The sequence below is a fragment of the Cervus canadensis genome, chromosome 15, assembly GCF_019320065.1.
Source record: "Cervus canadensis isolate Bull #8, Minnesota chromosome 15, ASM1932006v1, whole genome shotgun sequence".
Taxonomy (NCBI): domain Eukaryota; kingdom Metazoa; phylum Chordata; class Mammalia; order Artiodactyla; family Cervidae; genus Cervus; species Cervus canadensis.
In genome coordinates, this window is record NC_057400.1 from 53,628,792 (window position 1) to 53,644,775 (window position 15,984).

Here is a 15,984-nt window from a genome sequence, read left to right on the forward strand (position 1 = left end):
TAGGCCACAGTCCATGGGGTCGCAAAGAGTCGGACACGACTGAGCGACTTCACTTTCTGTCTTTCTATAGTTCCTTTTGGAGAAGGAAATGGCAACCCACTCCAGTGTTCTTGCCTGGAGAATCCCATGGACAGAGGGGCCTGGTGGGCTATGGCCTATGGGGTTGCAAAGAGTCAGACACGACTAAGCAACTAACACACACACACATCAGATAAAATTAATGATACGTATTTTATCTTAAAAGAAAACCAGTTCTTACTTTTCTCGTGGGGCCCCTTTCTGCCATTCAAATTTGTATTCAGTCTCTCCTTCTGTTTCTTCTTTCTGAAAACATTGATTAAAGTCTTTCAGTTTTTCCATAAAATTTCAATCTATTGTAAATAAATCGAAACATAGAAAGCAGTACTTTACCTCTTTGTTTTCTTGATTGCATATCAAAAATATGGAGGAAAAAAAGGTAGGTCAAGTTAAAAACTTCAACATGAAAGTCTGCTATTATATACTACACTATGATATCACGGTATTTAATTCTAACTTGTAAGAATGTATTGCTTTGACTTTTTTCTTGTTTCACAAGATAAAATTCAAATCACTGTAGAATAAAAAACAGTACTGAATAAGAGGCAGTATTTAATTAATCTTAACAAAAGATTAATTTCTGATCTTTAAACTTCTATATTTTTCATTGACAGTGAATATTATGCCTTCTATTTACAAATATACTCGGCTATGGGGAATTCCCTGGTGGTCCAGTGGCTAAGACTCTGCGCTCCTGATACAGGGGGGCTGGGTTCGATCCCTGGTCAGGGAACTAGATCCCACATGCCACAACTAAGACTCTATGCAGCCAAATGAATAAAAATAAATGTTTAAAAAAAAAAAAAAATATATATATATACTCGGCTAGAAGGACTAAAGACACAAATTATAAAAGAATAAATATACTTCTGGTGATGTTGAGATTTTATTTTCCTCCCCGAAGAACACGTCATGAAATTATTATTACACTAGAGAATTACTGTTAGTATTTATTCTACTATATTGCTTGTAGTATTTTAACAGATTTTATAGAATAATATCAATATTAAAAGATGAAGAGCAACTTCTAAAAATGTCTGTCATAACAGTTCTCAATCTTTAGTGACAAACACATCAAAGACTTAAAAAAAAAAGGAAATGAAGCAAGTACCTTTCTTAGCCCCTGGTGGAGCCTCATACATGAAATTAAGGCCATTCTTTACACGTTCATCTCCCATTAGCAATCTAAATAAAACAAAAGATAAGTTTTCAAATATTTTTCTAGGAGGAAAAAAACTGCAGAATAACTGTCCCTTTATACCCCTAAATTCTAAGGGAATTAGGATAAAATGTTTTTATTAGAGATAAAATTCCAGAACTACTCTTCTGACTAAATGACATCTGAAATATATGAGTGAAAATTCCAACAGTGCTGCCCCTTTATTAACTGGTTTTAAATTCTGAGTCTTTCTCAATACTTGAAAGAACCCAGCCCTCCCAACTGAAATGAGGCAAAAATGCCATGCTTACCCTTACATGCTTTTCTTAAACTTTGAAATGTTGTCTTGAAATCCTATATGCCAACACATATTTGGAATTAAGTTAAATAGTGCCAACATTTTTTCTTAATTGTGAGGAATCAGTTTAGAAAAATAAGTCTCTCTGGATTTCTTTAGGAAGTCAAATCCAATTAAAGCTTACAGGAGTCAAAGTCAGTAAGAGAATAAATAAAATTCTTTAGCAAGGCCAATGGAGAGAGAATAGTTTAAAGAAAATCTACAAGAAGTTAATTACTATGATGGACTCAATATCTACTGCATCTTAAAAATCATTTTTTAATAACTTCTTTTTCAATACCAAATGTTCCCTGTTTGGAGAACACAGTGTTCTGTTGTTCTGTTTAGAGAGATGTTTAGAGATATGTTCTGTTTAGAGGTATGTGTTTAGAGAATGTTGTTCTGTTTAGAGATATGCTGTGCTTTTTAGAAAAATAGCTCTGCAGCAAACCGAATGAATAATCAAGTTAAACCTTTTAATTCATAAGATCTATGTAAAGTACTGATTAAAAAGAAGAAACCTGAAGAGTAAACAGAATTTCCTCTTATATTTGGAAAAGGCTATCACAAAGTATAGCCTACATGATTGTAAGTCCTCTCTTATTTCCACTGGAGTTTCCAAGTAACTGTAAAAGAAGACGAGGGCAAAAGGACAACAGGATCTACACCCATACCGTGGGAGATGATTCAGCAGTAAAAGGGAAGGAACCAATGACACATGCTACAACATGGATGAACTTCAAAAACATGGTACTAAATGAAAGAAGCCAGTCACAAAAAGCCACATGTTGTATGATTCCATTCATATGACATTTCCAGAATAGGTAAATCTATAGAGACAAAGTCAGTGGTTGCTTAGGTCTGAGAGGAACTGGGAGTCCAGGTTGTGGGAATGGGAAGTGACCGCTATTGGGCACAAGATTTCTTCTTCAGGTGGTGAAAATGTTCTGAAATGAGTTATGGTGATGGCTCCAAACTTTAAATATACTAAAAACCAACATATACTTTAAAGTTCATAAATTATATCTTATATTAACACCATTTAAAAAATTAACATGAAGCATATGAAAAGCTCAATATCACTAGTTATAGGGAAATGTAAGTCAAAACCATGAGATACCATGCTGCACTCATGAGAATGGTTATTAAAAAAAAAAAAAGGAAAATTACAAATGTTGGCAAGGGTGTGGATAAACTGCAACCCTTATGCATTACTGGTGGGAATGTAAAATGGTGCAGGCCCTATGGAAAACAGTTTTCTGGTTCTTCAGTAGTCAAACACAGAACTACCAGATGATCCAGCAGTTCTGCTCCTAGGTATAAACCCAAAGGAACTGAAAGTTGGGGGATGAACAGATACTGGTATGATATTATTCAAAATAGCCAAAAGATAGAAGCAATCCAGTATGGTTGACTGGGTAGACCAACTGTGGTATGTATAAACAATGGAATATTATTTGGCCATAATAAAAAATAAGCTGTGATACATGCTACAATATGGATGAATCTTGAATATGTTATACCAAGTGAAGTATGCCAGACACAAAATGACAAATATTTTTCTACTTGGGGTAATGAAAAAAAATGTTTGGAAATAGAATGGAGATGGTACACAATACTATGAATGTAATTAATGCCACTGAACTGTGCACTTAAAAAAACAATAAATTTTATGATTTATATATTCCCTTCCAAAAAAGCATTTCATTTACACTGAAACAAAAATAATATAAAATCAAAACTGGAAGATCACTGCATTTTGTGCAAAACTCAACAGGTATACAAAATAAAAGGAAAAGCTATTATATTAGTATTTATGTTTTAACTTCAACTAAAAACCTATACAGGTTCTTTCCTTTTTCCATTTTTGTTTTTTTTTGCTATTGACTCTAAGTAGAGTGAAATGATATGGATGTTCTGGCATTCTTTTATTTATCCATTCAGAATAATAAATATGATTGTCATGTTTAGGGATCAATATCCACAAACACTAAGAAATATCTAGGACATTTAAAAACACAGAAGGGAAAAAATAGGATACTAAGGAACAGAACTATTAAAGACAACATTTTTCAACAAGGAAAAATGAAAAATGTAGCAAATCACTCCAAATACTTATAAATTTGCTTCTATATACTCATAAATTCAAACAACCAAACCTAGAAGCAATGACCAAATCTAGTGTCCAGACCCTAGTTTCTAAGTATTTTTCTCAAATAAAAGGAACAGGTTGTTTCCAATGCTGGAGCATGGAAAAATAAAAAACAAATTTTTTATGATCTTATAGTGTCATGAAGTAGTTTTATTTATTTATTTTTTAAAAGGATGGAGCATGTTAAGTGGACATAGGAGTCAAGCTGATAGAGGAGGCAAAGGTCAAAACTTGAGCAAAAAAGCATGAGTATTAGATTATAACCAATTAAGTAAATATTTGAGTCCATAATGATAGGAATAAATGATTAAATAAATAAGTGAGGGAAAGGGAAAAATCCTCTTTCCAGAGAAATTCAAATTAAAAAGTGTAGAGGAATTTAGAGAAACAGAAAATCACTGTTAGAAAACCACAGTAACAATTGATGTAGGCAAGAACTATCAATGAATAATAACACTAGTGGGCGAAATTCAGGGAGAAACAGGATATTTGCATGGGTTCTTACATTTCTACCTCCACGATCTCTTTAATTATTTTAATTGGAGGCTAAGTACCCTTCAATATTGTGGTTTCTGCCATATACTGACATGAATCAGCCACAAGTGTACACGTGCCCCCTGTCCAGAACCCCCCTCCAACCTCCCTCCCCATCCCATCCCTCTGGGTTGTCCGAGTGCACTGGGTTTGAGTGCCCTGTTTCATGTACCCACAATCTCTTTATTGGTCTAACTCAACTATATTGCTGTTTCCTAATACACTCTTCACCTTCCCACCATGCTCACCTTTAATAAGCTTTGACTATATGCAGATCAGAGCTTTTCAACAGCAGTGCTATTGACATTTTGGACTTGATCATTCTTTGTGTATACTGTAGGCTGTTTTGTAGCATCCCTGGAATCCACCACTAGATGTTGTTATTACCCAACCCCTGAGCTATGACAATCAAAAAATGTGTCCAAACGTTGCCACATATCTCCTGGGGCAACAACGGCCCTCAGTTAAGAACCATGGCTCTAAATCCTTACCCTTCTTCACAGTTCAGGTTTGAACTATGTCAAATGTCACCTTTCTTTTTCTCCTTGCCGCTCCCTGTTCCCTCCCCTCTTTCACAGTCTTACTTTGTTATCCCAAATGGAATTATTTTGTCTTATGCTAGCCTGCCACAGTTTTTCTAACAGTGTATTTTCAATTAGTTATTATTTTCAGCCTTGAACTATATGTATGTACATATCTATTATTAGATTTCTTGAGGCTAGAGAGAAGTTTTGCATCACACTTTTATATTATAGGCTACTACAATATCATTTGCTGCCTTGCATGAAGTAGGTACTCAATAAAAGTCAATCAAATTAAATAAATTAGTGAGAAAAGTACTTGACTGACTAAAACGTTTTATTTCTCCAATTTTGCTCTCAATACACTATATTTTCAAGAGAGTATTTATTTGGTAATAGTTTAGTATTACTTTGCTTAAGTTCCATGTTTTGATGAAATATAGGACTGACTGGAAGAGAAAGTGTGACCTATCAAAAGCACCACTGTTTATCTGTTTGATTAACCAAAAGAAATCAGCTTCAGAGTCAGACCTGCGAATACAAACATAAAATGACAACAGCCGGGGGTAGGGATGGCTTACACAGTAAGCCAGTGAGGAACTAGAGCTCTTATCCTATTAAAAGGACAACGACATGCAGGTCAGGTAGAGACACTTCACTTTACCTCTTGAAGCTATCTTGCGCATCTTTTCATTTCAGTGTATGTCGAAGAAATATCTTCGTACGAGGCCTCAGTAGTTCAAGTATAGACATTTATTTTTCTTCCAAGTTTTGAGTAAGTTGGAACGTCTCTATAAACTATATATGGAGTGTATATTCACATCAATCTATATTTTATGTGAATTATGGATAAGGTTGGAAAAAGTGCCCATCTATCAATGTAAGAGTAAAGATAGTTCACAGGGAATACAATCCTATCACTGGGGGCATTCAGTTAAAAAAAGGCTAGTATATGATTCAGCAAAGGATATTCTCATGCAACTGATTACTCTAAAAAATACCAGCAGAGTGGAATTTCTTACCTATTATCATATGATTCTTGCTCTTTTAGATATTGTTGCATTAACTCTTCTTGTTTCTTCTTATCATATGATATTTTCTGTTCTGCCATCCAAACCTAAATTAGTAAAGTAAAAACTTAAGTTTGTTCTCTTTTATAATAAAACATAAAATGCTATTCTATATAGTTTACAACGTATCTATTTTGGTCAGAAAGCCACAATCACAAAAGAAGAGTTGAAAATTCCAATTTATGCTTTGATACAAGTCCTAAAATATAATCACTCAAAACAGCTAAACTTTCAGGCAAGAATGTCAAAATTGAGAACCACTCTGAGCACTCAGGGTACAACAGCTTCTTGCCCTCAGTCCCTTGGATGTTTCAGAGACAAGAATGACCATCTCTCTACATGGAATACGTCTAGTGCAGAAAACACACAGGGCACATCGTTGGATGCCAGCGAGTGTCACTGATACCCCAAGAGAGGAAAAATGGAAGACAAGGAGGAGGAAAAGAGGAAAGGAGATGAGATAGATGTAGAAAAAAGGGAAGAAGCAAGAGAGAAAACTGGAGAAGGAAATGGCAACCCACTCCAGTATTCTTGCCTGGACAGAGGAGCGTGGCAGGCTACAGTCTATGGGGCCCGAGAGTTGGACACGACTTAGTGACACCAAGAGAGGAAACAGATGAAACAACAGATGCATCTGATACCCTGCAGTTGCTCAAAGGCACCACCACCACAGGCTAAGTGCGTCCCTATCTGATATTCTCAGAATCATAAAAGTGGTGAAGGTAAAAAGCCCACACAGCTTATGCAAGAATATTTAATCATGTTACCTCCAGGTTTAAAAGGTATCAGTGTCTTCCCACCTTCTTTAAAGTAAAGGATAAAGTGTTTGATAACCATTCAACATAAATAGCAAGGCAAAACTGTCTCTCCCAACAAGTTGTTTTAAGAAGGTACACTTAAGGAAAAATATTTAAGACTTACATTGATAAATATTTAATACTTAAATTGATAAAGTAATTAATAATTATAATGGGGCAGATAAATGTGGTGAGAAGGACTGGGGACAAGACTGCCATTATTCAATTTTAGACACAAAACAGGAGTAGTTATTAGTATTTAATAGTACTCAGATAGGTAGGTTTTATGGGGACCACAATCTGAGATGTGGACAACAAGGATTAATATGGAGATAAAAGCTAAAACAGAAATGAAAAGAGAATCCTTCAGGAAGAGACTATCCTGGAAATTTCTTTGGTATAAGTTCCTAAAACTTCTACTGTCTTCATAACTAACATAATATATATGTCATAACCAATATAACATTACCAATGTAATGTTACAGTAGAAGAAAAGTCTACACTTGGGATAGGCAGTAAAAGGCACCTTTGGAATTTTCACTATAGCTAAAAATGCAAACAGTTGAAATAGAGAAATGCAAGATGTCATTGCCTGATCAAATAATACAATAATAACAACCTCCTAATGATTAAGATACTACTTCTAACAATAACTACCATTTATTTAAAGTTTTAGATTTACAAAGTTATTTTACAAGTCTCATTTGCTCAAGAGCTGAAATACATGAATATTTATGATGGATTAAAATAAAAAGTAGTGAAATATATTCTCGCCTACAAAATGCTCAGAATCTGCTAACAGAAAAACATACTAACCTTTCTGTATGTTTAAGATATTTTATAATAAAAAAGATGTGAATTGTGTAAATAAATAGTAACAGTGTTTGGCTCTGGGCAGCACAGGAAGGGGGCACATCCTGATTGTGTTTTTCATAGCTTATGTTTTTATATGGTTACATTTACGCCAATAAATCCTCATCTGGGAAAAAATAGTAACAATTAAAATGGATAACAGAATACATTCAATGTAAGGTAATAGAACAAGACAGTGATTAACTTTAGGGGGCAGAGAAGAAGGCTGATATAATAGAATACTTTATAACCAAGTTTTGGTTTTTAGAAGTTCTTTCTTTTTTAAATGACATAACTATACTCACATTCTGACAAAATGTGGTCCACTGGAGAAGGGAATGCAAATCACTTCAGCATTCTTGCCTTGAAAACCCCATGAACTATACTCACATGTAGCCAATATTATTTCTGTCTTGTATATCCTTCCAAGGATATTGACATGGATACACACGTAATATACATAACATAATATAAACACACACATACACATGCATTTTTGGTCCCTCTTTTCATGAATGGTAACATATACACAGATGGTGACTGCAGCCACGAAATTAAAAGACGCTTACTCCTTAGAAGGAAAGTTATCACCAACCTAGACAGCATATTAAAAAGCAGAGACATTACTTTGTCAACAAAGGTCCATCTAGTCAAGACTATGGTTTTTCCAGTAGTCATGTATGGAAGTGAGAGTTGGACTATAAAGAAAGTTGAGCGCTAAAGAATTATGCTTTTGAACTGTGGTGTTGGAGAAGACTCTTGAGAGTCTCTTGGACTGCAAGGAGTTCCACCCAGTCTATCCTAAAGGAGATCAGTTCTGGGTGTTCATTGGAAAGACTGATGTTGAAGCTGAAACTCCAATACTTTGGCCACCTGATGTGAAGAGCTGACTCATTTGAAAAGACCCTGATGCTGGGAAAGATTGAGGGCAGGAGGAGAAGGGGACGATAGAGGATGAGATGGTTGGATGGCATCACCGACTAAGTGGACATGAGTTTGGGTAAACTCTGGGAGTTGGTGATGAACAGGGAGGCCTGGTGTGCTGCAGTTCAAGGGGTGGCAAAGAGTCAGACATGACTGAGCGACTGAACTGAACATATACAGCATGCATATATATATATATGTATGCATATATAATACAGCATACATAAACAGAGAAAATGTATAAAATAAAATTCTATACCATGGAGATCATTCCCAGATCAGTAAACAAAATGCTTTATTTTCTAGGAGAGTAGGGTGCTGAAGAGTATCATTTCTTTGTGGAGCTACACCATCATTTATTTACCAATCTCCTGCTGTACTGGTGGGTATTAAGAAATTTCCAATCTTCTGTTATTACAAAGGCAGCTGCAATAAATAACCCTGTTACACAAGTAGCTTCAATGTGTTAAACAGGATTTTGAAGCATATTAAAATTTTGCCAAGGGAAAAATAGGGTAAGATATCACTGACAGAGGGAACAACTCAGATAAAAGATCCAAAGGTGTAAAACAGGAATTGAGTAGTTTGATTTTACTGGAGCATAAAGTCTAAGGTTGGAGACTTCCCTGCTAGGCTAGTGGTTAAGACTGTGTTTCCACTGCAGGGGGCATGGGTGTGATCCCTGGTCAGGGAACTAAGATCCTGCATGCTGTGGGGCCAAAATTAAAAAAATAAATAAAATTTAAAATCTAAGATGTGAGAATAGCAGTAAGGGATGATGAAGGAAAAATAAGCTGGAGCCTGGTTATCTGGACTTAATTTCGGACTATCTTAGTAAGGAGCTAGAAGAAATCAAAGCTGTGCTTTAAAATGACTACTCTATGGAAGCAACCCAAATACTCATCAAATGATGAATGGATAAATAAAATGTGCCATATATATACCATGGAATTATTCAGCAATAAAAAGGAATGTAATACTGATACATTATACATCATGAACTCTGAAAACATTATGCTAAGTGAAAGAAGCCAGTCACACAAAAAAACCCATATTGCATGATTCAGTTTATATGAAATGTCCAGAATAGGCCAATTCACAGAAATAGAAAGCAGATTAGTTGTTGGGGAGTGGGGAGGATTAAGGCTGGGGAGTGGGGAGGATTAAGGACAAATGGGGAGTGACTGTTAGTAGATATGGGTTTTGGGGAGAGTGATGAAAATGTTTTAGAACTGTTTAGGTGATGACAAAATTCATAAATACACTAAAAAAAAAACATTGAATTTTACACTTTATATGAGTGAGTGTATGGCATGCAAATTATACCTCAGTAAAACTGCTAAATAAAAAAAATAATTATTCTGATTGGTAGAGAATGGATTTGAGAGGGATCAAGGCTGGCAGCAGAAAAACCAGTGAAGAAATATAACAATCTAGGTGAAAGATGATAAGGGTCTACGTTAAGATGCAGACAGTAGTGACAAGGAGGAGAGATGGATTCAAGAGATACTTAAGAAGTAACAGCAATAGAATTTATTAGCCAACTAGATAAAGCAATGATGGAAAAAGATGAATCTTATTTCTGGCCTGGGTGACTGGATGAGGGTTGTGTTACTATCTGCATTTCCTACTTATATGAGAATAGGAGGAGAATAAAAAGATAAGTTCCACTTCAGATATGTTGAGTTTGAGATGCCTGCAGGATATCAAGATGAAATTGTCTAGTATATAGCTGTGTTCAGGTGCCTTCAGTTCAATTCAGTTGCTCAGTCGCGTCCGACTCTTTGCCACCCCATGAACCACAGCACGCCTGGCCTCCTTGTCCATCACCAACTCCCAGAGTTTACTCAAACTCATGTCCATCGAGTCGGTGATGCCATCCAGCCATCTCATCCTCTGTCGTCCCCTTCTCCTCCTGCCCTCAATCCCTCCCAGCATCAGGGTCTTTTCCAATGAGTCAACTCTTTGCATGAGGTGGCCAAAGTATTAGTTAGGGCCTAAGATCTGGCAGTGTAGAGTTGAGTCAGGAGTAAAAAAAGGGGTCATTAAAATTTTGAAATTGGCTGTGACTGTTAGAGAAAGCATATAGAATAAGCAGTATGAAACTCTGGTTACCACCTGCATTGTAGGAATAGTCTAAGGATAACAGTGTGTGGGGGCACAATTAACATTTTATTGTGCACTCCCCTCTATGTAATAGGCAGAGAGCAAGGTGGTGTTTCAAAGTCTTTATCTACACCATCTTACTTAGTCCTCATAACAATTTCAAGTCAAAGCAACTGATATGGATCATTCTTAACTTACAGATTAGGAGGCTCAAGATGAGAGATATTAAATATTTTATGCAAGGTCTCAAGGCTAAAAGTGACTGTGCTGGAATAACAGAATATAGGTCAGGTTTCAATGCTCAGACTCATCCTACTTCACTATTCTGCTTCCCACTGCTGTAATATTCAGCATACTTTTTTTTGTACTGGATCTAATAGACCTATAAGTGGTCATTTAAAAAGTCACAGCTCAGAGGTCACCAGACAATACAAGATGAGGTGGGATAAAAAAAGGAAGCAAGGCGTGACTTTCCTTTCCTTTCCAGATCTATCTAGATAGTCTTTTTATGTATGGGATGGCAGAGCTCAGAAGCCGGGATCTCTGAGATTCGAAAAGACAACCTAACAATCTGCTGAGGGAAGTAATGAGGAACCCTGTTACCAGTCTTCATATCTCGACTATTTACATTCTGGCTGACAGAGCCGAAAGAGCAGACGGAGCCGCCTTTTCCCTGGCTGATGTAAAATAAACCTCGACGGCCAGCGGCGAGGGACAAGAACACCAGGGCTTTAGGCATGGAGAAAAGGCGGCCGTCCCAGGGGTCCCAAACACACCATCACTCTGACCTCCAGGAGGTCCTAGGAACCCAGGCGCCAAGGGCCTGCTCACCGTACTCACTTTTTTGATGTTGGATTTGGAAGCAGGATGAAAGTCCTTCTTGCACATGAAATTGGCGAAGGATTTCCCCATTTTGGGGGGTGAGCTGGGGTATGCAACCGCTAGATCTGAGAGCAACGTAAACAAACTCTGCCGCTTAACCGGAACTGCGCCTCCAGTAGCAGTGGGAACTTCCGGGGTCAAAGGGAACGACTTCCGGCACTAGCTCCTCTGCCGCCCCTTCTCACTCCTTTCCCCTTTCACTTGGGTAGCTCGGAGGCCAGGTGAGGGGCGTGCCGGGGGGGAAGGGGCGGGTGAGCCCGGTAGTTGTAGGAAGTAGGAAGCCCGGATCTGCGGGGGTGGGACTGAGAGGCTCCTAGGAGGGGCTCCTGGGAGGGGCTTCTAGGAGGGGCGCGGGCCAAAGCTGCGCAGTCCGCAGCGGTCTGAGGTGCTAAGTGTGTGCTGGGCGGCGGCAAGAGGTTCTGGAAGTCCGAGCAATTTATTCTGTGAACGCTGTGTCGAGTTACAGAAACCTGCCTGCACCGATTTTTCTCGTCTTGTAGTAATTCTTGCCCTAACTGTAGCAAGTTTGTGAGGATCAAACGATGCAAGCTCTTGGTGAACTAAAGCATAAAAAGTATATAAAATGTCAGCTCCACAAGAGCGAGGACTCTAGTTTGTTACCAACTGTACGGCGCCTGGTGCAGAAAGATGTCCGTAAACATTTGTTAAATGATGACTATGTTCTAGAGGTTAGTAAAGCCTCTCAAGACTGCCGCTCCTAAATGCGTTAGATGTCTTCCTAACCAGGTGACCTGTTTTCTTAGCTTATTACCCCGGTTAGGTCAGATTACCTAGTGCCCCTTGATGGTTCTTGAGATTCCAGGGTATTGAGGGTACGTGGCTGCTGCTGCTGTAGGTGATCCTTCAACCAACTCCTTTCCCAGGATGAGGTGGCGTGTGATGTCAGGAGTAAGCTTTTCTGAGAAATGTACTCTTCTGACATATAACAACAGTAACAGCGTTTATATAAGTGTCTGATGTGTTCTATGCATTGTGCAAAACGTTTTACACACTGTCTTATTAAATTCTCATAACAGCCCTTTGAGAGATTTACAGATGAGGCAGTAGGCTTAGATAGAGATTAAATAGCCTGCCAAAGTTAGGCAGTAGTGGAACTAACTTTGGAACACATATAGAAGGCGATTTAGGACATGAGTTGAAAATCACACGAAGGACTTCCCTGGTGGTCCATTGTTTAAGAGTCCGCCTGCCAATGTAGGGACACTGCTTCCGTCCCTAGTCCAGGAAGATTCCCTCATACTGCGGAGCCTCTGAGCCTGCAGTGCACAACTACTCAAGCCCAGGCTCCCAGAACCCGTGCTCTGCAAGCAAGAGTAGCCCTGGCTCCCCACAGCTGGAGAAAGCCTGCACACAGCAAGGAAGACCCAGTGTGGCCAAATATAAGAAATTAAAAAAAAATTTTTTTTAAAGGAAGGAAAATCACACAGGAACAGAAGCATTGGTGACCTTTCTCCATCACTGAGAAAAAGAGAAAAACCGTTAGGCATTTCAGGCTGAATTTGTTTCTTTCTTACTTGGGTCATTTTGTTTTCTTTACAATGAAATATTGATTACATTTAAATCTGTTCGTGTAAAGCCATTCTAAGGTTTGGGTAGTATAAGACAAAGGAAAGAAGGAAACTGAAAACAATTTGCCATTCTAGAAGCAAATTTTGTTGCTGTTGATATTTAGTTGCTAGGTTTCTGACTCTGCACCCCATGGACTGTAACCCACCAGGCTGCTCTGTTCTGGGATTTCCCAGGCAAGAATACTGGAGTGGGTTGCCATTTCCTTCTCTAGGGGATCTTCCTGACCGAGGGATCAAACCCATGCCTCCTGCTCGGCAGGCATCTCCTGCTTGGCAAGTGGATTCTTTACCACTAAGCCAATAAGCTCTACTAAAATTGAGGATTTAAGATTTTTCCAAATTACAAATGAAGATATGATCTTGATATTAAATTATACAGTCAGGACTTAGAAGTTGAATGTGAACATAACAATTCAACAATGGGAAATAACAGTTTGGAATTTTATTGGCATGTTTTTGCTTTTGTCTGATTTAGTGAGTCTGTTTCAAAATTAAAATGTTTTAATGAACACCACCCTTGTGGCAGAAAGTGAAGAAGGACTAAACAGCCTCTTGATGAAAGAGGAAAGTGAAAAAGTTGGCTTAAAGCTCAACATTCAGAAAACTAAGATTATGGCATATGGTCCCATCACTTCATGGCAAATAGTTGGGGAAACAATGGAAACAGTGGCTGACTTTATTTTGGGGGGCTCCAGAATCACTGCAGATGGTGACTGCAGCCATGAAATTAAAAGACGCTTACTCCTTGGAAGGAAAGTTATGACCAACCTAGATAGCATATTGAAAAGCAGAGACATTACTTTGCCAACAAAGGTCCATCTTGTCAAGGCAGTGGTTTTTCCAGTAGTCATGTGTGGATGTAAGAGTTGGACTATAAAGAAAGCTGAGCACCGAAGAATTGATGTTTTTGAAGTGTGGTGTTGGAGAAGACTCTTGAGAGTCCCTTGGACAGCAAGGAGATCCAACCAGTCCATCCTAAAGGAAATCAGTCCTGATTGTTCATTGGAAGGACTGATGCTGAAGCTGAAACTCCAATACTTTGGCCACCTGATGCGAAGAACTGACTCATTTGAAAAGACTCTGATGCTGGGAAAGATTGAAGGCAGGAGGAGAAGGGGATGACAGAGGATGAGAAGGTTGGATGGCATCACTGACTCAATGGAGATGAGTTTGAGTAAACTCCAGGAGTTGGTGATGGACAGGGAGGCCTGGTGTGCTGTGGTCCATGGGGTCGGGAAGAGTCGGACACAACTGAGCAACTGAACTGAACTGAATGAACATTCTTTGTTAGATATGTACACAAATATAGTCTTTATAGTATAGGTACAGGTGTTTCCAAATATGGAAATAGTGAAAGGAGATTCAGGGAAGACTTCAGAAGAGAAAGAGCTTGCAGGGTGAATCTGAGCTATAGACTAGAAGAAGGTACTGGTTATTCCTGTTTTCTTACTTATTCTTGTAGTGCTAGATTCATGCCCATTATTTTCTTACTGATTTCTGTAGTACAGTATATGAAATTTAAAACTTTAGTAAACATCATTTGTTAGATATGACAGTAATATCCCCAGTCATCAAGTAAACTCTGTTTTGTATATACTAAATAAAAATATTTTTCTCTTTTTATTTTCAAACTTCCATATGATTTTTAGTTTAAAAAAAAAATGGAACCTTGTTCCTGTGACACTTTCGTGGCATTACCTCCAGCAACAATTTATAACAGGGTTATTTTTGGAAAAAATTCAGATAGACCCTGTGATGAAGTACAGGAAGTAGTTTATTTTCCTGCTGCAGTTCATGACAACCTGAAGGAACATCTTAAGGTAGGTGAAATGCATGTTTTGTTAACAATATTTTTCTTTAAAAATGTCAAAAACAGGGGGTACTCTTTTGCCCCCTTCTGATGCCTATGTCAGAAGCTTTCTCTATCTCCTTTATACTTTAATAAAACTTTATTACACACACACACACACACAAAAAAAAGGGGGTACTCTTTTGCCCCCTTCTGATGCCTATGTCAGAAGCTTTCTCTATCTCCTTTATACTTTAATAAAACTTTATTACACACACAAAAAAAAAAAATGTCAAAAACAGTGTTTAAAAATCACTTGCTATCTGGCAGAAGCTATAGAAGTTAAAAAATCAAAGAATTTAAATTTCATAAATAATTTGAATCAGAACTAGAATTCTGGTCTTTTAGTGATTTGGAGAAAGCTGAAATAATTATTGTTAGTTCTTTGAGCAAATATTTGAATGCTTACCATATGCAAGCATGTTGAATAGGGGAAAGAGTTAAAGCTTGCTGTCAAGACTGGTTCTGTCTTGCTTTTAACAGTTCCCTACCTTAACAACAGGCTTCCCAGGTGTCTGGGTGGTAAAGAATCACCTGCCAAATAGGAAACAGGGGCTGAATTTCCTGGGTTGGGAAGATCCCTTGGAGAGGGAAATGGTAACCCACTCTAGTATCTTGCCTGGAAAATCCCATGGACAGAGGAGACTGGTGGAGAAGATTCCACCTGCTGTGGGTCAGCTACACCCTTGTGCCACAGCTATTAAACACCACAGCAAGAGAAGCTACCTCACACACCACAGCAAGAGAAGCTACCTCACACACCACAACTAGAGTAGCTCCTGCTGACCACAACTCGAGAAAGCGTGGGTGCATCAACAAAAGACCCGGCTCAGACAAAAATAATAATAATAAAATATCTGAAAGCTTCAAGAATGCTGTGGTAAACACCATTTTAGAGCTCATGGAATTAAGATCCTAGGAGTGGCTATGGAGGAAGATCCTAAATTGCAAAGATTTGTTGTTGCCGGCTTTCAACTTAAGTCAATTAGTTATGAATGTCAACCTATCATAAAAATGCCAGCATGCTGCATCTGGTTAAAGGAGGGGAGAAAAGATTTTACTTTATTTGCCTTGCTTACCCACCCTGCCCTGTAATGCTTATAATCATGAAGATGGAATAAATTGTAACATTTA

At 38.0% G+C, this 15,984-nt stretch overlaps 2 protein-coding genes across 3 annotated transcripts in view; one reads left to right on the forward strand and one right to left on the reverse strand.

The window, feature by feature from the left end:
• CIR1 (corepressor interacting with RBPJ, CIR1) overlaps positions 1 to 11,553 on the reverse strand; it is a 37,254-nt gene extending 25,701 nt beyond the window's left edge. Inside the window, exons 1-5 of one of the 2 annotated variants that reach the window (XM_043487687.1) lie at positions 11,371 to 11,553; positions 5,804 to 5,898; positions 1,190 to 1,263; positions 412 to 422; positions 260 to 324 (exon numbers count right to left, since the gene is read on the reverse strand). In XM_043487687.1, the coding sequence (XP_043343622.1) occupies positions 260 to 324; positions 412 to 422; positions 1,190 to 1,263; positions 5,804 to 5,898; positions 11,371 to 11,442 (317 nt within the window). In that variant the 5' untranslated portion in view covers positions 11,443 to 11,553. Of the gene's footprint in view, positions 1 to 259; positions 325 to 411; positions 423 to 1,189; positions 1,264 to 5,803; positions 5,899 to 11,366 lie in introns of both variants that reach the window. The other variant, XM_043487688.1, reaches the window with a different exon arrangement.
• A 1-nt stretch (position 11,554) lies between these two features.
• SCRN3 (secernin 3) overlaps positions 11,555 to 15,984 on the forward strand; it is a 36,835-nt gene continuing 32,405 nt past the window's right edge. Inside the window, exons 1-2 of the mRNA XM_043487689.1 lie at positions 11,555 to 11,633; positions 14,651 to 14,821. Of these exons, the coding sequence (XP_043343624.1) occupies positions 14,663 to 14,821 (159 nt within the window). The 5' untranslated portion in view covers positions 11,555 to 11,633; positions 14,651 to 14,662. The remainder of the gene's footprint in view (positions 11,634 to 14,650; positions 14,822 to 15,984) is intronic.